At 47.9% G+C, this 23,239-nt stretch overlaps 3 protein-coding genes across 7 annotated transcripts in view; 2 read left to right on the forward strand and 1 right to left on the reverse strand.

The window, feature by feature from the left end:
* The first annotated feature begins 178 nt into the window (after positions 1-178).
* On the forward strand, positions 179-6,843 carry ndufaf5 (NADH:ubiquinone oxidoreductase complex assembly factor 5). The gene is made up of 11 exons (XM_082535674.1): positions 179-546; positions 1,613-1,653; positions 2,063-2,126; positions 2,998-3,045; positions 3,142-3,245; positions 4,498-4,537; positions 4,614-4,811; positions 4,901-4,961; positions 5,437-5,520; positions 6,347-6,429; positions 6,592-6,843. Exons 1-11 carry the CDS (start codon positions 310-312, stop codon positions 6,652-6,654), a joined length of 1,023 nt encoding a protein of 340 aa, XP_082391800.1. The 5' UTR covers positions 179-309; the 3' UTR covers positions 6,655-6,843.
* A 96-nt stretch (positions 6,844-6,939) lies between these two features.
* LOC309707981 (dynein regulatory complex subunit 4-like) lies at positions 6,940-16,143 on the forward strand. 5 transcript variants are annotated; one of them, XM_082535645.1, is made up of 13 exons: positions 6,940-7,562; positions 9,280-11,032; positions 11,157-11,249; positions 11,552-11,749; positions 11,847-12,053; positions 12,134-12,188; positions 12,359-12,564; positions 12,713-12,736; positions 13,228-13,395; positions 15,230-15,316; positions 15,393-15,602; positions 15,715-15,780; positions 15,855-16,143. In XM_082535645.1, the coding sequence occupies exons 2-13, from the start codon at positions 11,030-11,032 to the stop codon at positions 15,888-15,890; spliced, it is 1,353 nt and encodes a 450-aa protein (XP_082391771.1). In that variant the 5' UTR covers positions 6,940-7,562; positions 9,280-11,029; the 3' UTR covers positions 15,891-16,143. The 5 variants fall into 5 exon arrangements, with proteins under 5 accessions (XP_082391771.1, XP_082391769.1, XP_082391772.1 ...); XM_082535643.1 differs by having other exon boundaries at positions 15,715-16,143; XM_082535646.1 differs by lacking the exon at positions 12,713-12,736.
* A 176-nt stretch (positions 16,144-16,319) lies between these two features.
* Positions 16,320-23,239, reverse strand: part of kif16ba (kinesin family member 16Ba) — a 23,473-nt gene continuing 16,553 nt past the window's right edge. The window contains 4 exon segments of the mRNA XM_082535561.1: positions 16,320-19,430; positions 19,779-19,862; positions 20,531-20,620; positions 21,818-21,940. Of these exon segments, the coding sequence (XP_082391687.1) occupies positions 19,269-19,430; positions 19,779-19,862; positions 20,531-20,620; positions 21,818-21,940 (459 nt within the window). The 3' untranslated portion in view covers positions 16,320-19,268.

A 23,239-nucleotide genomic window follows, 5' to 3' on the forward strand; every position in this document is an offset into this window, starting at 1 on the left:
AACACAGCGTGACACGGCAAACAACAAACGCAAATTATTTTATTAATTTAATTAATTTAATTTTATTAAATTAACTTATTAATTTAATTATCACTGTATTGTTTATATATTATTTTATTTAATTTAAGTCATTTTATTTTGATCTTATTTTATTCAATTTTACTTCCGTTCTCAGGCTGTGATCCGTTTCCGGGGTTTCCGGTGAGCTCAGCTGAGGCCGGTCCGGGTTTTGGGTCTCTCCCCTCGGAGGTGACCCGGTGTGGAGGCTCGGAAGTCTCCGTGTTGGTGTCTGTGAGTTTGTTCCGCGGGATGAGCGGCAGGCTGTGTCGGAGGCTCCTGCGGCTCGGCCTCCCTGCGAGCTCCGCGGGCGGCTGGAGCCGGCTCTCCGGGGCCGGTCTCAACGGGACCGGGCCACCGGGGGCCGGGCGCTCCGGGCTGTCGGGCGGAGGCCGCATGAACGTGTTCAGCAGGGAGATGAAGCAGAGGCAGAAGGACTGGGCCGCCCAGCTGCAGGACAGCCAGCAGTACGACTACCTGAGGCAGGAGGTGAGCCCGACCCACACACCTGTCCGGTTTTCTGTGTCTTTGTTTCTCCAACTTTATTTCAACAGAAACTTTAACAACAAACACAACACACGGAGAACACGCTGCACAACTGTATTCCAAATCATAACACAGTGCAAGAGTATGTATAAGTAAACACACCGGACAGAAATACAGATTAAACGGGGAAAGTGACTCAGACACACTGAATAATTAAATAAGACATTAAAATATTACAAATATTCATGTTTTTAAAGCTTTCTTGTTGAGACAGGAACAAACTTTCTGTTTCTGTCCTGAGAGTGGACAGCTTACATTTACAGATGTGGAGTTTGATCGATGAGGGAAAAGCACGAGAGTCTTTCTCACTAAAGACGCTGTCAGAGATGAAACTAACGATATGTTTCCATAAAAGCTGAGTAAAGGCAAATGTTTCTGTATCGCTCTTCTGTTTTTGAAGGAAGCTTTGACAGGATCAAATCTATGAATGAGCTTAAATGAAATCTCCTTCACTTTGTTAGTAAGGAGGATTTTTTGTGGCAAAGACCAAACCTTTATCCAATCAGCGCCCTCGACAACATGAGTCCAGAAAGAAATGGGAGGAGGAACAGAGATAAAGAGACCTAATCTACAAGAGGAGAAACACATCTGACCTGATGGAGACTCTGTCAGGACAGGGCGGGGCTTGGACAGGTGTGGGGACACTGGGATGTTACACCTGGAAGGAAGAGCCAGTGTTATTGAAGAATACCATCATTATTCTTGTAAAGATGTTACAGATGTTCCAAATATAACATCTTTGTGGAGAACGGTGATGTTTACAGATCCAAGAGTCTGCTGATGAAAGTCCTTATGTCCATCTTCAGCTGGTCCTCAGCCTCATCAAACATCTGGATCATAGAGAATGAGATCAGAATTTGCAGCTGGGTTTGACACCACCATCAGTGATGACCTCACTGAATGAATCACATGTTGTTCCTGTTGTTTTGTCTAAAGGGGGGGAAATGATTTCATTATAACAACCAGACCCAGCCACGCTGATCAGACGTCCTGTGCTGTTGGTTTGCAGGTCGGGAGTCGAGTGGCCGATCGGGTTTACGACATCGCACGGTGAGTTCCTGACGAGGCAGCTGGACCCATGTTTCACACAGTTTAACCACAGAGAGACACGTCTGCTTCAAAAGTCATGGAAATCATCTGAGGAGGTCAAAGAGCAGGAAACGTTCACACAGCCAGATCACTCCAATGCAGTTTTCTATAGCAACGATCACAACAGCAGGCGCTTTATATTGTAAGGTAGACCTACGATAATACATGCAGAGAAAAACCCAACAATCACATGACCCTCTGTGAACAAGCACTTTGGCGACAGTGGGAAGGAAAAACTCCCTTTTAACAGGAAGAAACCTCCAGCAGAACCAGGCTCAGGGAGGGGCGGGGCCATCTGCTGTGATTGGTTGGGGTGAGAGAAGGAAGACAGGATGAAAAACAGTCACCGTTTGTCTTCCTGTCTCCTCAGGACGTTTCCTCTGGCGCTGGACATCGGCGGAGGAAGAAGTCACATCGCAGAGCATTTAAGCAAAGTACAGTGTGTGTGTGTGTGTGCGTGTGTGTGTGTGTGTGTGTGTGTGCGTGTGTGTGTGTGTGTGTGTGTGCGTGTGTGTGCGTGTGTGTGAGGTCACCGCTGTGATCACATGTATTCAGCAGCTACAGACGGGTCGGATTTCCTGATCAGAGATGAACCGATGAGCACAGCTCAAGCTAAAGCTCTGCTGTTTCTGCTATGACGTCACACTGTTGCTCATGTTAAACACGATAAACATAAAGTCACGAGCTCGGTGTGCAGAAAAGGCCTCAGACGAGTCTTTGTTACCTCGGTAACGAGCTGATGTCGTTTAGATCTCCTTATATGGTCATCTCCACAAACTGTCTGTAGTTCACCAAAACAATCAAATAGAAAACCTGAAATCATTTTGTGAGGTTGGGAAACCAAAATAAACAAAGTTATAGAGGAACTCTTATTTATAGTTTTGGATTTGTGCGATCACAGACTGTCTGAGGAGGTTTTAGGTGAACATGAGACTCAGAGTCAGCAGCTTTGACAGCTGCAGAGACGACACCACAGCAATAAAAACACTGAGATAAAACTGAACATATAACAGCTACAGACGCACAGCTTTCTGGGTGCTGCCCCTCTGTAGGCTTCCCAGAGTCGGTCAATCAGCACAAGGTGGAGACAGGAGCTAAAACATTTCAGACAGAATCAGAAAAAGATGGATTATTCTGAGTTGTGAATCATGTAAAGCTGCTGTCAGAGTCAAAGAATAAAACCAGAGAGCGGGAGATGAGCAGAACGTTAAACATGAGCTCAGATGTTTGTTGCCTGCGTCTGTGTGCGCTGCACGAGTTTCACTGCTGTTATGATGAGCTCTGTGCTGACGATGTGTCCCGCAGGAGGTGGTGGAGCGTTTCTGCCTGACAGACGTTTCCCAGCAGTCTCTGGTGGGTCCTTAGACTCGTACTCAGATATCAAAGATGGGGGCAGGAGTTTGAAGCAGACTGCTGTAATTTCATATGTGAATGTTGTTTTCTGATCAGAGACGGAGGAGGCCGAGCGAGATCCCGACTCACTGCGTCCTGGCTGACGAGGAGTTTCTGCCGTTCAAAGAAAACACCTTCGACCTGGTAGTGAGCAGCTTGGCGTGAGTACCAGAGCTCGTTTCAGTGCAGGTTGTTTCAGTGCAGCTCGTTTCACTGCAGCTTGTTTCACAGCAGCTCGTTTCACAGAAAAGGTTTGAGTGACCGACTGTTTGCTGCAGTACCAACTTCAGCCACGAGATGGCGTCTGAGCTTTTTTAATGGTTTCCTACAGTAGTGTTTTATGTCAGGTTCATGTTTTCTTGTTTTTTGTGTCTTTTTTATAATTTGTGTGTCTTTGTGGTTGTTTTCAGTTTGAACCTCGTTCTAACATCTTACTTGGTTATTCTGAGTCTCTGTGCCTGTTTCACTGCCTTTCACAGCTTTTTAATAACTTCCTAAATAAAATTCAAATTCAAATTTCATTTGTCACGTACACAGTCATACACAGTACGATATGCAGTGAAATGCTTACACAACTGCTCGTGACCTAAAGCAAAAAAGACTATGAATAGGATAGGAAATAAATATGAAAATTAAAAAGGGTAAATTTAAGTAGGAAGGAATAAAATAAAATATAAAAATTAAAGTTGAAAATAAAATAACTGTACAACAAAATACACAATATAGAACTATATAAGATGTATGAAGAAATATAAATAAATATATACACAATAACAGCAGCTGTACAAGTATTAACCGGAAATGAAGAATATAGTGTCCAGTGTTGTGCGATCCACATTATGTCTTGTGCAGTGCAAATATGCTTAAAGTGATTTAAGTGTTGTGCAAAACCAAAGTCCAGAAAGTCCAGTGTGTGTGTAAGAACCATATGTGTGGGTCAGTACTGTGTGGTGGTGTGATTGAGAGACCGTATCGCCTGCGGGAAGAAGCTCCTCCTCAGTCTCTCTGTGTTGGTCTTCAGGGAGCGTCATGCTCGGAGATGACGAGCACGTTTCCGGCGTTGGCGGTATCTTCCTGTCTGCAGCCTGTTTATGTTTCTTTTACACTGTTTAATGTAAATGAAGTCAAATATATTGATCATGTGATTTGTGCTGATTATCTCAGTCACAGTTTGAAAAGATTAAATTCATCATATATTTTTAAATGGTTGCTAATGGAACTGAAGGACATCGTGAATAAATAATAACCGATAATCATGTCGTTAGATTTTTATGTCCAGAAATGCAACGAGTGATTTTAAGGTTAAAAAAATCAAATGTATGAAATAAAGTGGGTCTAGACTGAGAGGACCAGGGTTTGTTATGAACAACATGTGTGCTCATTAAAACTGCAGCTGAGCTTCATGCTTTTCAGTCTGCACTGGATCAACGACCTGCCCGGAGCTCTCAGACAGGTGAGACGAACCTGCTGCGATACCATGACTGACTGCAGCTCGCCCGTTAACGTTTCGTTGTGCGCCGTCCTCTCAGATTCACCAGGTGCTGAAGCCGGACGGGGTGTTCATCGGAGCGATGGTGGGCGGCGAGACGCTCTACGAGCTGCGCTGTTCCCTGCAGCTGGCCGAGACGGAGCGGGAGGGCGGGTTCTCGCCCCACATCTCCCCCTACACCGCCGTCACCGACCTGGGAAACCTGCTGGGCCAAGCTGGCTTCAACATGCTCACTGTGGTGAGTCAGCGTGGCTGCATTTGTTAAACACGCAGAATGTTTTACATCAGCTCACGGTGACCTCTGACCCTTCCGCCTCTTTGTTCCAGGACATCGATGACATTCAGGTTCATTATCCAGGAATCATGGAAGTCATGACGGATTTACAAGGTACGAGTTGGGAACCATTCGTTTGAATCATGTGGTTCCTGCAACATTCAAACATGGCTCTACAGTCGCCCTCTTCACGTGGAAGCAAAGGAAAGCGAACGAGGATCTGCACCTGATGAGCGCAGAGCCAGAAATGACGACTTCAGTCTGATCACAGCGACTCTCAGAGTCGTCGGCACAGAGCTTTAGGTGACCGAGTCCCAGGACGCCGGCTCGTGGAGGTCCCCGAGTGAACGTGCTGCTTTTATTCCTCCTTTCATTTGCCTGCAAACAGGCTTCAAACCGAGCGGCAGAGGCTCCGCCTGAATAAGAGAGCATTTCAGGATTCGCTGTTTAAGCTAAAACAGTTTGATGACCTCACTGCGGTTTGATCGCTGAACCGGTTTCGGATCTGAAGTCATTCGTGAGGCTGTTAGTTTGAACAAACTTTCGATTAAAGTTTAAAAGTGCAGTGTTCGTGATGTGCTGTGTGCAGGTATGGGTGAGAGCAACTGTGCGTGGAACAGGAAGTCGCTGCTGCACAGAGACACCATCTTAGCAGCAGCAGCGATTTACAAAGGTGAGTCTGAGCCGCTGTCTGATTGGTGCTAAATGACATGTGATACACTGATGAGTATTAGTAGCGTCAGATTCACAAAATGTGTGGACTGGCCGATTTTGTTCGTACCGCCCGGTGCACGCGAGGGAATCGGTCTGCTCCATGTTCACCTCGTCCGAGCAGGAAGCCAGAAAAGGTGCACGTGTACAAACCGGAGGGATGAGGAGACGCGGTCGGGCTGAAAGGAGGAACAGAGGATGAAGAACACCTGATCACCCTTTAACCCAGGGGTCCAACTCCAGGCCTCGAGGGCCGGAGTCCTGCAGGTTTAGACGTGTCCTTGATCCAACACAGCTGATTTAAATGGATAAACGACCTCCTCAACATGTCCTGAAGTTCTCCAGAGGCCTGGGAATGAACTAATCATGTGATTCAGGTGTGCTGACCCAGGGTGGGATCTGAAACCTGCAGGACGCCGGCCCTCGAGGCCTGGAGTCCGACACCTCTGCTCTAGACTCTAACCTGACGCTAGGTGAGGGTTTAAAGGGATAAAGCACTTCTGAGCGTGAGCACAGGCAGCGGTGTAGGTAACAGGTGGAGGCGTGGCCTCAGTTTGAATGAGGTTGACACGAGCACGTGCGTGAGAAGGTTCTGGGTTTGAATCTGCGTCTCTGCTAACAAACAAACTGTTATTCGTAATTAACGATAGTTGAACAAACACTGAAGCCAGTCAGAGCCGACGCCGTGTTTCTGTTTGCTCATCAGTGACGCGTCAGGCTGGCGCTTTAGTCACAGCGCGGCGGTTCATGTGTCACTGTGTTTTTCTCATGTGCCTGAAATGTTTCAGAGATGTACGGCAGTGAGGACGGCTCCATCCCCGCCACCTTTGAGATCCTCTACATGATTGGCTGGAAGCCTCACGAGTCTCAGGTGAGAACACCTGATGCTCCGTGCGCTTCAGTCTGTTTCTGCTGCGTTCACGGTGGAGCGATCTCCATCTTTAGGACGTGAGCGTGGCAGAATAACAAACAGCTTCTGCTTTTAGAAAAACCAGATTTTAGAACCATGACTTCAGCGTTTTTTCTCTTTCAGGCCAAACCGGCGAAGCGAGGCTCGGCCACCGCGTCGTTTGGAGATTTATCAAAGACCAGCTGACCGAGCGGCACGGACCAACCGTAGAGCCTCGGAGCCGACTGTAGACGCCATATTTAATGAAAATAAAATGTTTTAGAGGCAAGAAACGTGAACTCTGATGTACAGAAGACAAATATGATGTTGAAAGAGTTTGTCTTTGACAGGAAGTTGTCTTTTAGAAATCTAAAAATAAAAGCTGACACATCTGTTCACGTGGCTGAAACTTGAGAGAAACCAAACGGTTGAAGTGGGATCGAAACACTCGAAGTCACGTTCACTCAAATATCAGACACACAGCAGCAGCTCGGCGCATGCAGACGTGGTGAAGGCGAGCTGCTGAAGTCCAAACTGAGCATCCGAATGATGAAGAAAGGTGGTCAGTGACTGAACGTGGCACTGGTATCACTCCTGTCAGTGAGAGCAGGAAGCTGAGGCTCACACTCACAGACCTGGCCAGCAGATGGAGAAAGAGTTTGAGTTTTGGTCTGAAACTTTTGATCAGGGCTGTATCTGCAAATCAAAAACCTCAAGACCAGAGAGATCAGGCTGATCCCAAAACAGCGTTCATGAGGGTCGCCGCAGGGTGGAGCGCGCCAGGGCGAGTCCCGCCTACCTGCTGTTTAACTGGTCCCATGTGAAATAACCTAAGATGATAAAAATATGTGAATGAGGAACTTTAATACCTGCATATGGGTTTGGCAAATAACTAGAGAAGATTTTTTAAAATAGTGTTTTAAAAACATTTTTGTTCAAAAATCACTCTGTGTGATGTCAGCAAATTAGGAACGAGTGTTTGCAGCCGCGCCATAAGTAGCCACCCGTCACTCAGAAGTTCCTCTTTCATAGAAACGCTGCTGCCGCCGCTGAGACGTCTGCAGAGATGCTGCTCTGCCTGCTCCTGTGTGTCCACGTCTGTCACAGCGCTGCAGGTAAGAACGCCTCCGTCAGCATGTTCTCACGATTACAGCTGCAACAACGTAACACTGTTTCCTCTGGTTATCTAAGGAAGATAAAGGCTGTTATGTTATGTGACGATTATATGAAGCAGAACAAAAGGACAGAAACTGGAGTCGGTGTTAAGAGAATGAATATGAAAGTGTAGGCGCTGCTTCTGGAGCCGTTTGAGCCACGTGCAGGTTTTATTTGCCGTTCGTGTGTCTCCTCTCTGTGGGGCTCGCTGTGTTTCTAACCATGAGTCCGTCTGACTGAGAAACTGAGCCTAAACACACACACATAACCACGCTTACAGCCCTGCCCTGAACCCTCGCCCGCCTCCTGCGACTCAAACGAGACCAAAACTTCCAAAATAAACTTCATGTTTTATTCACACAGACCATAAACTCATCAGGGAGGTGTTGACTAAGCTCGAGCCGGGGGCAGCAGATCGCCCCCGGCTGGCAGTACTAAGAATGCAGGTTTAAAAGGCTTCAGCATCCAGGCTGTAACATCTGATGAAGTGGTTCTAATTTTAAAAAGAAAAGAAACATAACTCCAGCAGGGCAGGAGTCTGAGGAGAGGAGCCAATGGAGTCAGTCCTGTGGGGCTCCGCCCATGGCCCAACTGTAGGTGGCTGGGAGATAGCAGCTAGATACAGCTGGGCAGTGGAACCAAGTTCCTGCAGTCGCCCTGGGCACGAGGCGGGGGCTGGTGTTCCTGTATCCCCTCAGTCCATGAGAGAGTTGCTTCCCTGCAGCTCTGGGTCAGGGTCCTGACTGCTACATGCCAAATGCAGTTCAGATTACCTACGTGGAGTCACCTGGTGGGGTGGGACTCCATCGTTCGGCTGGGAGACGTCAACACTCAGGTGGGCATTGACATAGTTGGGAGGGGCCTGTGTTCTGTTTCTGGACTTACATGCAAATCACAGTTTGTCCATAATGACCATAACGATGTCCACAGGCACTGGGAGGCCGGGGACACCTCCACTCCTGGAGGAGCTGCAGCTCACGGTGGTTTTAACCCCAGAACCATAACGACATCATCAAAGAGGCCAGCTTACACCTGCTGACTCTGACTGTGGATCGCTTCACTGGCACAATTCACATAAACTTATTAAAGCAAACTAATCACATCTCATTTCTTATTATATGAGATAAATTCAGGTTGTAGGTTTTACTGTGAGTCTGTGCTGAAAGGGCACCAGAGGACGTCTGCCAGTGGTCCTTTAATACACCTGATATATGCGTGACATGCACGACTGCAGCCGTCACAGCAGAGTCACGGAGACTGAACTAAACGAGAAATCAAACAAGCATTCAGAATTTTTATTATCAGGTCAACAAGTCCAGAAAACTCAAGTCTGTCGCCTTCAGGAGCAAAATGAATAAAATGCAAATATTAGTAAAGTAAAGACATTGATTTTAAACCACATCGCAGAGCCGTCCATCAGGTTCGTACGCAGCTCTGAAGGCTGCTTCCTGTCAGAGAGCAGTTTGTTGGTTCCTCAGGCTCCTGAATCTCTTTATCTGAAATAAAGCATAACATGAAACAACAGACTAAAGATAGACAAAGGGGAAATGTCCTTTAAATGTTTAAAAGATGAAAATAACTGGAGGGAAGGAAGGCCGGTCAGCGTGGCGTGAGTCAGGAAGCATCTGATACAGATTCAGACATGTGACATCATCATTTCTGCTTTTTCCTTGGCAGGAATCCCCACTGTCAGCACACGGCAGCACACGGACGCTGTGCTCACCTGTCCTCATGCTCAGGGAGATGTAACCTGGAGCCGAGCTATAAGAGGCACCCGGGTGACTCTTCTCACCGTCCGTAACGGTCACGTGAACAGCAGTTCGAAGCGCTTCGGTTCCCGTAACAACAACGAGCTGCTTATCAGGAATGTGGTAGAGTCTGATACTTCGATGTATCTGTGCAATGAGAGGAAGACCGCCTATCTGAATGTGACCACAGACCCCAGTGTGGTGGATCGAACAGTCACCGGGAGAAAGGACGACCCTGACCGGAAGGTGACGGCTGCAGGTGCTGACACAGCGCCCCCCTCAGACTTGTGGAAAGTTCCTGTTGGCGTGCTGGCAGGAGCTGCACTGGTGCTGTTGTCCATGTTGACTCTGAGACTGTGGAAAGCCGAGAAAGCAGCGAGGAACACGAGGGCGGTGCTGAGCGAGGTGGTTTACGAGGAGATCGGACACGCCGACGTGGAGCCCGGCCCAGCCCCTGAGTCCAAGGTGGAAACCCCTTACTGCTGCTCCGACGTCGGCAACCAGTCAAACACCTCCACAGCACCGACTGCTCCTCTGTACAGCAACCAGTGCAGGCCCCAACCTGAAGGACACGCCTCCGACACCTGCGTGTATCACCTTACCCAGAATCCTCTGCAGATAGAAAGCAGCTGCCGGAGCTCCTCCTGACTCCTTTAAACCAGTTATCATGGGTGAGGGGCGGGTCTGACTGAGACTCCTCCCCCGCGTCCTGCTCCTCCCTTACTATCGAAGGACCATCACCTCCAAAAATTAACTTTCATTTAGTCAGACCTGAAGGCAGTGACTGAGACCATGAACCAATCAGGAAGCAGTTTACCGAGATCAGCGCTTTCCTCAGCAACTTCTATCCAATCAGAACACAGGAGCCCCTCCCACATGCCCTGGAAAGACCATTTCCATCTTTTAGATACAGTCTAATTATTTTCACGTTGCTGAATCAGTTTACGTACAAAATGTCTTAAAATATGACGAACAGGCTGCAGCAGCAGATGCAGATCTTTAATATTATGTGTAAATTTATAAAAGTGATCTTTGAATAAATGATGTCAGTTTATTTTAGAATCACTGCTCTTTGGAAAGCAAAATAATAATAATAATAATAATAATAAACTAAACCAGCAAGAAATATTCATGCTTTAAAAGCTTGCAAGTTTTTTCTGCTTACAAATGATTCAAATAAAAATTTGTTCTCAAATTTTCTCTCAGAGGCCTAATGACCAAAGAGCATCAGTTTAAGACTTTAAATATAAATTATAAGAGGAAACTGTACAAGGCACAACACACACACACACACACACACACGTGGGTTATTCATGTCTTGTGGGGGCATCTAATTGACACAAAGGTCTCCCTAACCATCTACAATGAATGCCTAACCCTCACGCTAAAACCACATTTTTAGTCTCAAAATTGGGGCTGTTGGTCCCCACGAGTATAGTAAACCTCGAATTTTTGGTCCCCACGAAGATGTTAATACCCGCACACACACACACACACACACACACACACACACACACACACACACGTAATATAGTCCTGCGTTGCCATGACAGCGTCTTTTGTTGATAGTGGAGCTGAGGCTCAGATAGCTAACAGCTAACGTGTTTAACTCCAGCCGCAGTTTTCTGTCAGTATAATTAAAGTTTCCGGATCCCTGTGAGTCTGCGCAGTGCGGCACGATGGTGAGTAAAGTTTTACTTTAACCGGTGTTTTTTTCAGTCATGTTGTTGTTAGCATGTTAGCTTAGCCCTAGCCTGTTATCCCGATGAGCGGAACGTCACGCGCCTCTTACCCTTCCGTCCTCAGCCGCCGAAGGCTAAAAGCAAGAAGAAGGGCGGGAACGTGAAGTCTTCCACGGTGGTGGACGGTCTGTCCACGGAGGACATGTCCAAGGATCAGGTCAGAGCTGCTAACGGTGCTAACGTTAGCCTCTCACAGTGTGTGGAGGTGTGAGGGGGTCCATCAGGGGGTCCGCGGCCCGGCCCGGCCCGGCCCCACAGTCCAACACGTAAAAGGCCCGATTATGATCGTAAAGTAACAAGTACACTGTCCACTTCATTAGGTACACCTGTAACCTCAGCCTGAGAAAATAGATTTACCTGCAACACCACAATCAGATGAAGTTTGAGGCTCTGTGTATTTCCTGCAAACGGCAGTTTTAAGCGGTACGTTTCAGTGACCTGAGCGTGTCTGACCTCCAGCTGGAGGACCACATCATCCACCTCCGGGAGGAGCTGGACCGCGAGCAAGAGGAGAAAAGCTACTTCCAGCTGGAGAGAGACAAGATCCAGGCCTTCTGGGAGATCTCCAAGAGGAACCTGGACAAGACGAAGGCCGAGCTGAGGAACAGGAGCCGGGAGAGAGATGAGGCTGAGGAGCGCCACCGAGTCGAGATCGAAGTGAGCTGCGCACGCGATCCTGGAGGTTTATTGTACCCTAATCCTGACTTTATCTCAACTTAATCTTAGTCCTGACCCGTCCTTGGTCACTGTCCAGGTCTATAAGCGGAAGCTGAAGCACGTCCTGTCTGAGCAGCACAACGCCATCACTGAGCTGAAGATGGAGGCCGTCTCTGCGTCCTCGCTGGTCGAGAAGAAGCACGTGCAGTCTGAGATCGCGCTCCACAGAAACGTTCAGGGTCTGCAGGCGGAGCTCACGGAGAAGAAGTTCCACATCGAGAGCCACATCAAAGCGCTGCAGCTGGTGAGTCGCTGCCCGTAAATCGATTTAACACTTGATTTTTACACCTGGACACCTCGGTGATGTCACTTCCTCCTTGACAGAAACATCAGACGGAGCTGATGGAGCTCACCAACCACTACGAGCACAGGATCAGAGGTAAGAACACCTGTGAGCTCGGCGCCGATCAGGTGGCCTTTCAGCCCTGGGACACCGACCTCCTCCTTCCTTTCCCCCACGTGTACTAGTTCCTTCCTATTCTTTTCCCACTCCTTCCTCTCCATTCATCTTCCTTCATAACCTCTGCTGCTGTTTCCCTCCCTGCGCAGACATCGAGGTGAAGTATCATAAGAAGATGCAGATGATGATCCAGGAGGAGAAGAAGAAGCGTCAGGTGGCGGTTGCCGAGCTCGACGAGAGGATGAAGAGTCGAGAGGCGGCTCTGATTGAGGAGCACGACCGAGCTCTGCGGAGAGTCGAGGAGCATTTCACGTCCACTCGGGAGAGACTGCTGACAGACCAGAGGACGCTCAAGGTGAGACCCGTGAGCCGGGACGGAGACTTCAAGGCTGTGACTCAGGAGGCGTGCGGTGGGTGGAGCACAGGGACACAGATTCAAGGTTTTTACACATAAAATAATATTTGGAAACTTTCATTTTCACAGACTTTGTGTTTGTTTGCAGTCCTCCAGCTTCAAAAGGTCAAAGGTAACACAGTTGGACATGAAATAGCATTTTTACACAAGATCTGATGGAGAGTTCAAAGAGTTCACGGCTGCCTGCAGGGTTAGGGTACCGAAGAAGAGCTTAGAGTTCTTCGAGAACGATCTGCTTCGTGCGACCTGTTGGGCCGCTCACATTTCAGCAGATCGGGCAGGAATGAGGATCTCGTTTCTGAGATGTTTGACCAGAACATCTTCACAGATCTGAAACTTCTGTCCAAGCTGTCTCATTGTGACTCACTTCCTGCTGTGGATACGAGTTACATAGCAGATCTTTTTAGAGCAAGTTCTTTATGAGGTAAAATATCTTCTATGTGTTTGCTGCAGAAACTGAAATTAAAGGAAACTTGCTGTTAAATTCTGGATCCTACATTTCCCAGAATGCTGCTTTTTGTTTGGGGCTCACTGCTCGATAAAGCTGAGACCTGCCAGCGGTGTGGCCGTCTGTCTTCACGCTGCGTTTCCTGTGTTTGGTAGGAGGAGCTCACGGAGGCGCAGAAGCAGCAGGCTCGGGTGTCCCGAGAGTTCTCCAAGGCTCAGGAGGAGAACAGAAGCCTGAAGGAGGCTCTGCCGGAGGCCCAGCGGGATCTGGCTGAGCTGCGCCGCCGGCTGGAGGAGCACAACCGCTGCAAGGCCCAGATGCTGGTGCGTTGCTAAAAGCTCCACCTCCCCCCACCATGGCGTTGATAGGCCCCGCCCCTGCTCCTGAGGCTGCTAGCATTACTAGAATGGTGATGCAGAGCATTTTTCCTGTTAATAACTTTATAGATTGCGGCTCATTGGGAGAAAGCACCATCAGGTCACATGGTCGCCGGGAAGCTCGCCCTTATCAGAGCAGAACCTGGACAACAAAACATTTCTGCTCATGGCTGATGTCATTCAGAGGGAGACCCGCGACATCAATTCTGTCTTTAATGGAGATCATGTGACCACAGCTTCCAGTCACAGCTCAGAATAATCCTTCTTTATCTCATCCTCTGAAACAAGCTCCTCCCACTTTCAACTGACATTTAATATGGACGACCGGCATCAGTGTATTACAATAATAATAACTATTATTATTATTATTATAAACATAAATGAGGTCAATATTAAACTAAGCCAGTGCAGAAAACAGATTCATGACCAAACAGGTGACTCAGGAACATGAAAGCTGAGCGGCAGCTTTACGCACCTGGAGGCTTCTCCTCATAAATCATCGGTTGTTTGGATCAGCAATCTCGTTTAAATATGTCACACTGCAGACAAACGATGTTTGAGAGGGGAAATTAAGTTTATAGGATTCACAGAAAGTGTGCAACAGTTAATCTAAATTAGGCAGGTGCAGAAATTTGGGCACCAGAAAAATGACATCAGTATTTAGTAGATCCGCCCTTGGCAGCATTAACAGCCTCTAAAGGCTTCCTGTAGCTTCCAGTGAGAGTCTGGATTCTGGTTGAAGGTATTCTGGACCTTCGTTGACTGGAATCCATGCCACCCTCAACTTTAATGAGACTCCCAGTACCGGCACTGGGCCCATGGCCCCACAGCATGATGGGACCACCACCAAATTGTACTGTGGGTAGTGTTTCTCTTGGCCTGCTGGGTTCTGTTTCCACCATGCACGCCGCCTCCTGTTGTGTCCAGAGAGCTCAGTTTTAGTTTCATGAGTCACAGCAGTTTATTCCAAATTGCAGCTGGCTTTCCAGTCGTGCTGTAGCATACCTCAGGCTTCTTCTGCATACTCTCTCATACAGCATCTCTTTGTGCACAGTGACACCATCTGCAGCCAGAAGGTATCCTTCCCCTAAACCATGATGTTGAACAGTCTTTGTTTCCAGTTGTTTGAGGCTCCCATGTTGCCACTGAGAACCTGTTCCTGTTCTGTTGGATTCACCTGCATGTAGGTCAAGTGTGGCTGAGCTCACCAAACAAATTCTCTGTTCCAATAAAATGGTAATAAAATGGTAAATGGCCTGTATTTGTATAGCTTTACTAGTCCCTAAGGACCCCAAAGCGCTTTACATATCCAGTCATCCACACATCCACACACTGGTGATGGCAGCTACATTGTAGCCACAGCCACCCTGGGGCGCACTGACAGAGGCGAGGCTGCCGGACACTGGCGCCACCGGGCCCTCTGACCACCACCAGTAGGCAACGGGTGAAGTGTCTTGCCCAAGGACACAACGACCGAGACTGTCCAAGCCGGGGCTCGAACCGGCAACCTTATGATTACAAGGCGAAAGGTATCGAATCAATAAAACGACAAAGGTGCCTAAATTTCTGCACCTGCCTAACTTAGAGTAACTGTTGCTCACTTTGTGTAAACTTTATTTCACCTCTCAAACATCATCACGTTCGTCTGCTGTGTGACAGATTTAAATGAAATTGCTGCTCCAAGCAACAGATGATGTATGAAGAAAGATCATGAAAATGATCAGAGGTGCCCGAACCTTTGCACACCACTGTAAGTAACTGATGATGTCATCGCTGACAGGAGAGCCGGGCTCAGATGAAGGTCGTGGAGAGGGAGCTGAGAGATCTGACACTGGAGCACGATCTGCTGCTGCAGGCCTCTGAGAAGGTAACCCGCCCCCATCATCTCCTCTCCTGCCTCCATCCATGATGTTGACAGTTGTGACCATGTTGGCGTCCCGCAGGTGCAGCAGGAGCGCGACGAGCTGCTGAAGAAGCAGAGGGACGCCATCATGGACGTGCAGCAGAGGAGCGAGCTGAAGGCGGTGATGTTGGAGAGGAAGCTGGCAGCGCTCACTGAAACCTTGGAGAAGAAGGAGGCTCAGCTGTGCGCCGCGCTCTCGGCCTCCAGCGCCGATCCGACGGCAGCAGGCAGCGCCGCCAGCAGGCTGGAGGTAAAGATGGTGCTCGCACGTTTACAGGAAGCCAATCGTTAACACGAAGATGTGCAGATAAACGTCTCCACATCCAATTAGATCCGAGCGCTCACATGTCTGACCTTTGTAGGCCATCGTGGAGCAGAAGCACAACACCATCGCGGCCTTAAAGGAGGACCTGGCTCAGCAGCGTAAGGTGAGCGGTGGTGGGCGGGGCACAGCTCACCTGTCAGCAGCTCAGGTGGTGACTGACTGAGCGTTTCTGTGCAGGGGTACGACGAGCAGAGGGAGGGGCTGAAGACTTGAACCTGCGCAGCAGATCCTGGAGGGACCGGCCGCCACGAACTTGCCGCCACGGATTTGAAAAGAAGTTAAACTCTTTCAAAATAAAACGCATTTCCTTCTGAAGATGTGACTGAATCGTTCCACGAAGTTTCTCCAATAATGTGGAAAGAAAACTTGATCCTTTTGACTGAATATTTCTGCTGTTATTGTTTACAGACCTCACTGCTGCTGCTGATCTACCAAAACAAACTAAATAAAACTTCTTTTGGTTGGACTTTGAATTTTTATTGGTCTGCACTGAAAGGTTTTGGTTCTTTTCCCTTAAAGACAAACAGCAGGGATTCACTCTGACACGAGGGCGGAGCGCGAGGGCGGAGCACGATCGCTGCACGCTTAGCATGAAAGTGATTAATGTGCAGCTGTGAAACACGGAAAAGAGAAACAACAGGATCCACATGTCAGCTTTTATTTAAATACATGGTCAATGTAGAAAAGTCAGTTATTAGAAACGTCACTGTTTCTGCTTCACTGAACATCAAACCTGGAGCTCCGCCTTCTTAATTGGTCTGTTACTACGGTAACCTCACAGCAGCTAAAAACACCCCAACATCACGAACACGTCCAGAGGCTACAGCTGCCTGTGTCACCATCCACCTGTCAGTCAGAGGCCACGCCCCTAATCATGAAAACTTTTAATACAATTTAAACGTCCTCGGCTGTTACGGAGGAGGAAACAGTCCAGAGAGCAACCAGTTTGTGCATCAGGCTGTGAAACTGTGTGATTCACTTCTTATTTTAAGCCCAGAAGTTAAAGTTTTAAAGTTTTTCCCAGTGATTCTGTAAAAGGAGTTTTTTTATTTTATTTTTTTGCTGTGGAGCTGAAGGTTTTCACTCTTCTCGTTAATCGTGGTCACAGTTTCTGATGATGAACTCCGTGTGCACTAAGCTCAGGCTGCTTGAAACAGTTTTTTCTGGATAAAGTCACTGAGCTGGCTTGAAGTGGGTGGAGCTAAAGCAGACAGAGGCTGAACTGAGATAAAGGATTTGAGAAGCTTTGGGGCTTCGACTCGGAGTTCGATCTGTCTGAGAGCAGCACTCACAGCCCAAACCGTGATCTAGGTAACGTTCTGGGCGTCTCTCGTCATTCTTCCGACTCAATGAGTTAAACTGCAGGAATGTCTTAAAGACATAAAGACCTGGATGGCCGCTAACTTTCTGCTTCTTAATTCAGATAAAACTGAGGTTATTGTACTCGGCCCTGAAAATCTTAGAAATATGGTATCTAAGCAGATTCTTACTCTGGATGGCATTACCTTGGCCTCCAGTAATGCTGTGAGGAACCTTGGAGTCATGTTTGACCAGGACATGTCCTTCAACGCACATATTAAACAAATATGTCAGACTGCTTTCTTCCATTTGTGCAACATCTCTAAAGTTAGAAATATCCTGTCTCAGAGTGACGCTGAAAAACTAGTTCATGCATTTATTACTTCCAGGCTGGACGACTGTAATTCATTATTATCAGGATGTCCTAAAAACTCCCTGAAAAGCCTTCAGCTAATCCAAAATGCTGCAGCAAGAGTCCTGACAGGGACTAGAAAGAGAGAGCAGATTTCTCCTGTTTTGGCTTCCCTTCACTGGATTAAATAATCAGGCCCCATCTTATCTTAATGACCTTGTAGTACCATATCACCCTATTAGAGCACTTCGCTCTCGCTCTGCAGGCCTACTTGTTGTTCCTAGAGTATTTAAAAGTAGAATGGGAGGCAGAGCCTTCAGTTTTCAGGCCCCTCTTCTGTGGAACCAGCTTCCAGTTTGGATTCAGGAGACAGACACTATCTCTACTTTCAAGATTAGGCTTCAAACTTTCCTTTTTGCTAAAGCATATAGTTAGGGCTGGACCAGGTGACCCTGCATCCTCCCTCAGGCTACGTTCACACTGCAGGTCTTGATGCTCAATTCCGATTTTTTGATCAAATCAGATTTTTTTGTCTGCTCATTCACACAAACGCGCTCTAGTGTGAACGCTCAAAGCGGCCCGCATGCGCAAAAGAAGACGTCCCACACAACGCGCTCTGTTTAGACCCAGACCAACAGCATTGTTTGACAGATGGCCGTTAATATAAAGACTTCGAACTTTACGTTTCCCAGTTTTTGCTTTAAGTTATTTTGTTATTTACATAATAATGTAAATAACCTAATAATGATCCTTGTTGCTGTTTTAGAGGAGCGGAGCTTCTAGCTGCAGATTTCTGTCAGAATCTGCAGATTATACAGTACAAATAAAATGTTCACGTTTCTCCAACGCTGTCTTCCCAACAGTTTCACGGGATGGACAGGAAGCATTCACGATGTCTTCTTCGGCACTGATAATTGGTGTCTGTCTTGTGTCAGTGACTAAAACATCGGATATGTTTCAGATTCAGGACCACATACGAAAGTGACCCAGGTCGGACCTGAAAATATCGGATTTGTGCCGTTCACACTGTCACACCATGATCGGATATGAGTCGCATAGGGTCAGAAAAGTCGGATTTGATGCGCTTTCGCCTGCAGTGTGAACGTAGCTTTAGTGATGCTGCAACGGGTGTAGGCTGCTGGGGGATTCCCATGATGCACTGGGTGTTTCTTCTTCACTCACTATGTGTTAACAGACCTCTCTGCATCCACAGCATGTCTTTATCCTGTCTTCCTTCTCTCACCCCAACCAATCACAGCAGATGGCCCCGCCCCTCCCTGAGCCTGGCTCTGCCGGAGGTTTCTTCCTGTTAAAAGGGAGTTTTTCCTTCCCACTGTTGCCAAAGTGCTGCTCATAGGGGTCATATGACTGTTGGGTTTTTCTCTGTATGTGTTATTGTAGGGTCGACCTTACAGTATAAAGTGCTTTGAGGCGACTGTGTGATTTGGCGCTGTGTAAATAAAGCTGAACTGAATTATACATAATGTAGACGCTCACAGTAACTGTCCAGGTTCAGTGTGGCTGCTGTTAACCGAGGTGTGATCGTTCACCTGTTGTGTCGTGACAGCGCGGCGCTCAGCGATACAGAGATCCACCTCCTGATGATCGCAGTGACAAACAGAGGAGGAGCTCTTCTGAAACGAGTGAAGGTTTAATGAAGTGATTCTAAAAACGCTCAGACCCACTGAGCGCGAGCAGCTGAGCGCGTTACATACAGACCACGGATCGTGCAGAGTCCCACCTGCCTCTGGACAAACACTCGTGCTGAGCAGCAACTGATTGGCCGAGTCTGACGACAGCAGGGAGCCGGAGAGGAAAAGCTGACCTGCACGTTTTCCCTGCTCCTGACCCGCTGAGGCGCCGGGAAAAAGGCACCGAGCAGTTCTGTTTATGTTTTGGTTTGTCAGAGGTTTCCGCCGCCCTCTGATGCGGCGCGGCGGTCAGCCGGTGCCGTGGCTACTGTACTCGAAGACGCCTTTCTTGAAGAACGAGGAGAAGTCGCAGACGTCTCGTTTGGACAGATGGAAAAGGCCGTCTTCGTCCGCTCGGAGGGGCGAGCTGGAGGACGACAGCATCACTCGGAACAAGTTCCTCAGATAACGCTGCAGTGAACCACAGAAGAAGAAAGTCGGCTGTGTTAGTGAGCCAAAACATTAAGAACACTCACAGGTTAAGTGCAGCTGGCCCTTATCAGACGTCCTCATCATCCTCCTCACCATCATCAGTGCTCTTTGACTCCCTCTCTGTCCTCTGAGAATACCTGCCTACAGCCCACCCCCACACGGACCACAGCCAATCAGCTCAGACTCAAAAACGTTACGTTTGAAGTCTTCGAGTGAAAAATTCATACAAAATAAAGCACACGCGTCCTGGTCACCTCTCGTTCAGATTACTGTAACTCTGTTCTCCCAGAAATCTCCTTAATCAGCCCCAAATGTTCCTCCACGTACCTCCAGGTGATTCTGCCGCTCGGCGACCATTCGCTCGTCCCGGTTTCCAAACAGCTTCTTTGGCGGGAAATCGAGAGCGGCGAGCTGAAACAGACAGAGTTCAGAGACGATCACCTGGCGCCAGAACACTGAGTATAAAGGTATAAGCTAGCCTCTTCATCAGGACGTCTCTGTGACCAATCTGTAAGGCTGAACCTGGACTGAGACCAGGTGAGCTCAGGTGACTGTGGAGCACCGTTTGGTCTTTCAGGTGTGCTTCTGCTGCTGCACCAGTCCCTCACCACAAAGACTCAAACCAGCAACTTTCAGATGATCCTTTAATGATCTGTGTTTCAGTATTAAGTTACGAGCCAGATGCGTCATCAGTGTCCTGTGGGCTACGCTGTAGAGCTGAAGGTTTTCACTCTTCTCGTTAATCGTGGTCACAGTTTCTGATGATGAACTCAGTGTGCACCAAGCTCAGGCTGCTTGAAACACAGTGTTTTTCTACTCTGGGATCTGGATAAAGTCACTGAGAGCTGGCTTGAAGTGGGTGGAGCTAAAGCAGACAGAGGCTGAACTGAGATAAAGGGTTTGAGAAGCTTTGGGGCTTCGACTCGGAGTTCGATCTGTCTGAGAGCAGCACTCACAGCCCAAACCGTGATCTAGGTAACGTTCTGGGCGTCTCTCGTCATTCTTCCGACTCAAACACAGAAACGTTTTTCTGCTGCTTTGATCTGTAAACTGTTCTAAAAGCTGGTGACGTGTCTCACCTCTGGATATTTTAACTTCAGGCTCTTGTGCATTTCCCGGAAGCGGCTGTAGCGTCTGAACACCGTCCACGTCTCGTCCATCACAGTGATCTGACCAAAGAGAAGCACATGAACATCGAGATGATGGACACCAAATCTGAGCTCGCTGATCTACTCAGCCATTCTACAAGAATGACACATCTGGATACCAGTGGAGATGGACCACCAGTTTACTTGACTTATTGGTGACGAGTCAGAAAGTGCACGAGTCTGTCATTTCACCACTTTAAGTGAAGGCGAGCAACAGATCCAAGCGGGCGTGGCCTGAGAGAAGCTCTGCTCAACTTCGAGGTGAGCGACTGAAGCAACTACCAATGAGAGTGCAGGACACTGTAAATACGTTAGAGGGTTACCAAGGCAACCAGACCCTGGAACCTCTAAAAGCAAGGAGTGAATCGCTTCCAGCGTGGACGCAACTTTAGTGACGGCGGTGGCTCCCGTGTCGACTTTGGCCCGTGGCGATGGTGCTGTGCAGACTGCGATCAAACGACGGTTTCATGTAAACAGCTGAGCTTTTAATCAGAAATGTAGTTATTAACAAACGCGCTACGAGCAACCGTTTACCCCCGTGCATCGTTGCTAACCGCAGTAATTCAAAGAACACGCACAGAGCGTGCAAGTCAAAGATGTAACTCAAATTCTTCTAAAGTTCAAATTTCAGAAAGAAACAAAGTAAGAAATGAAAATTGTGGACTTTGGCAGCGTCTTCGGCGTCACTTTGTTCTTGTATTTGTTTGGTAGCAGACAGAGACACATTATTTACTTCATACTGACGCCAACGCACCACATCTGGACTTCAGACTTGTTGGTTTGAAGGTGTGAGCCCTCCTGTGAATGTTAGAGAGAAGGCAAAAACAAAGTGGATGTGCGACTGAGGCAAATCATATAAAGCGCTTTGAGTGCTCAGAGTAGGAAAGTGCTGATTAAGAACCCGTCAATTTAGCATTTAGTTTCTCATGGCCGTCGCCCAGGTTCCCCCTGTGAGCCCTGCCCCTAACGCCGGTTCACCAGAACACACCTGCCCTGGTCTTTGAAAGTTGTTCTATGAACTCTTGACAATAAACGTTCTGACCTGCTTCATAAACACAGAGTGAGGGTTGCAGGTCGTCACAGCTTCAGGGTTTAAGCAGCCAACCCATGACCCTGACACTGTACATGTGTACCTAATAAAATGCACAAGCAGTGCAGACGCAAGCATGAAATCTCAGTTTTAACATGCATTTAGATAGAATCTGTGATTGGACTCACCTTCACCTCAAACTCAAAGTGCTCGTCCTTCCCCTGCCCGCGGAGAACGTAACGAGGAATGCTAAGTTTAACAGGCTCCTGAAGGCCGCCACAGCTCGTCCCAGGAGGACGAGACACCAAGTGCTGGACAGGAAGTCGTTGAAAAAGAGAAGGAAAAAAGAAGCGGAGGGTAAAAGGCTGACTCGGAAAATTACAATCAGGAAATTGTTCATTTACAAACCCGTTATAGCCAAAAACCTCCAAACAAATCAGAAATCAAACCAAAACTTTATTACTCGGTCAGCATCCCAACATCATGTCTCTGCAAAGAAATTACACATGAAGTAATATGAACATGGAAGCCACTGCTCTACAGTCTACATGGTGCATGTACACTGACCACAAACAAATCATTCGACGAATAAACAGCTACATTTCTGTATCATCAAAGTTAAAAAGTTTACAATTTTATTAAAAAAATAGAAAAATACTTCAAGATGACGCACCTTTTAAGGTCCAATTTATTAATTAGAATTCATGTAACATCTTAAAATAAATAAGGTGTCTGATTGTGGACAAACACGAGATAGGCACACTGTGTCCAGGTAATGCTGGGCTTCAGGTGCACAGGTGATTAATCAGAGTCTGAGCTTCAGAGGAGCAGCCAAAGCATAATTTCCAGGATTCACACGGACCTCGATCAGAAGGAAGGTCGGCCGCGCCACGTCTGAACTGCACCTCTCTCTTCACAGTTTGCGATTTGGGCTTCATAAAAACAAAGTCTACCACCACGCAGGTGTCGGTCTTCTTCACGAGCAGGCACCTGATGTCAGAACGCTTGCGGAGTTTGACTCCTTGAAACTGTGGGTGGGTGGGGACCAGACTGGATCCCCGCGGCACTGGATGAAAGACGCCATCCTCTCGGAGAAGAGCTACGTGGGTGTCCGTCAGGAGGAACTGGGAGATGGTGTCCCCGTGCACACAGGTAGAGTTCTTGACTTTGACGCTGGTGTAGAGCAGGGGACGGACATTAGCAAGCGAAGGTTTGCCGGGACCATCCATGTTCCCGTGGATGATGTAGAGCAAGTCAGCGAGGACGCGCTTAAATCTGGAAGTGATGTGAAGCCCGCTGTCAAGGATGACGTCAGGAACTCTTGAAGTCCAATCCAGAGAGATTACCATTAGGTCGGCAGAGAGCAACGGCTGACGTTCGGTCTCTTCAGGGATCTTCTCAGGAAAGAGAGCATTCAGCAGAGCCCTGCAGAAGTCCTGAGTAAGCTCTTTGCTGTACGTGAAGATAGCTAGGACGGTGTCTTCGGTGCAGCCTGTTAGGCGGATGTGCTGCCCTGCCAGACTTATCTGGACTTCCCGGATTTCTTGGAGTTTAAAGCGGTGAAAAATAGTCAACATGTTTGTAGAATCCGTCCTCGCTGAGAGAATGAT

Source organism: Aulonocara stuartgranti, assembly GCF_965226115.1.
Source record: "Aulonocara stuartgranti genome assembly, chromosome: 6".
Lineage (NCBI taxonomy): Eukaryota > Metazoa > Chordata > Actinopteri > Cichliformes > Cichlidae > Aulonocara > Aulonocara stuartgranti.

Bases quoted from the DNA above. Each gene is read 5' to 3' on its own strand.
- ndufaf5 (XM_082535674.1), top strand. From the start codon at position 310: ATGAGCGGCAGGCTGTGTCGGAGGCTCCTGCGGCTCGGCCTCCCTGCG. The intron at 2,127-2,997 runs GTACAGTGTGTG...TGTGTCCCGCAG, and splicing joins TCGCAGAGCATTTAAGCAAA to GAGGTGGTGGAGCGTTTCTG. The intron at 4,538-4,613 runs GTGAGACGAACC...CCGTCCTCTCAG, and splicing joins TGCCCGGAGCTCTCAGACAG to ATTCACCAGGTGCTGAAGCC.
- LOC309707981 (XM_082535643.1), top strand. The intron at 12,565-12,712 runs GTGAGACCCGTG...GTTTGTTTGCAG, and splicing joins CAGACCAGAGGACGCTCAAG to TCCTCCAGCTTCAAAAGGTC. The intron at 12,737-13,227 runs GTAACACAGTTG...TGTGTTTGGTAG, and splicing joins CCAGCTTCAAAAGGTCAAAG to GAGGAGCTCACGGAGGCGCA.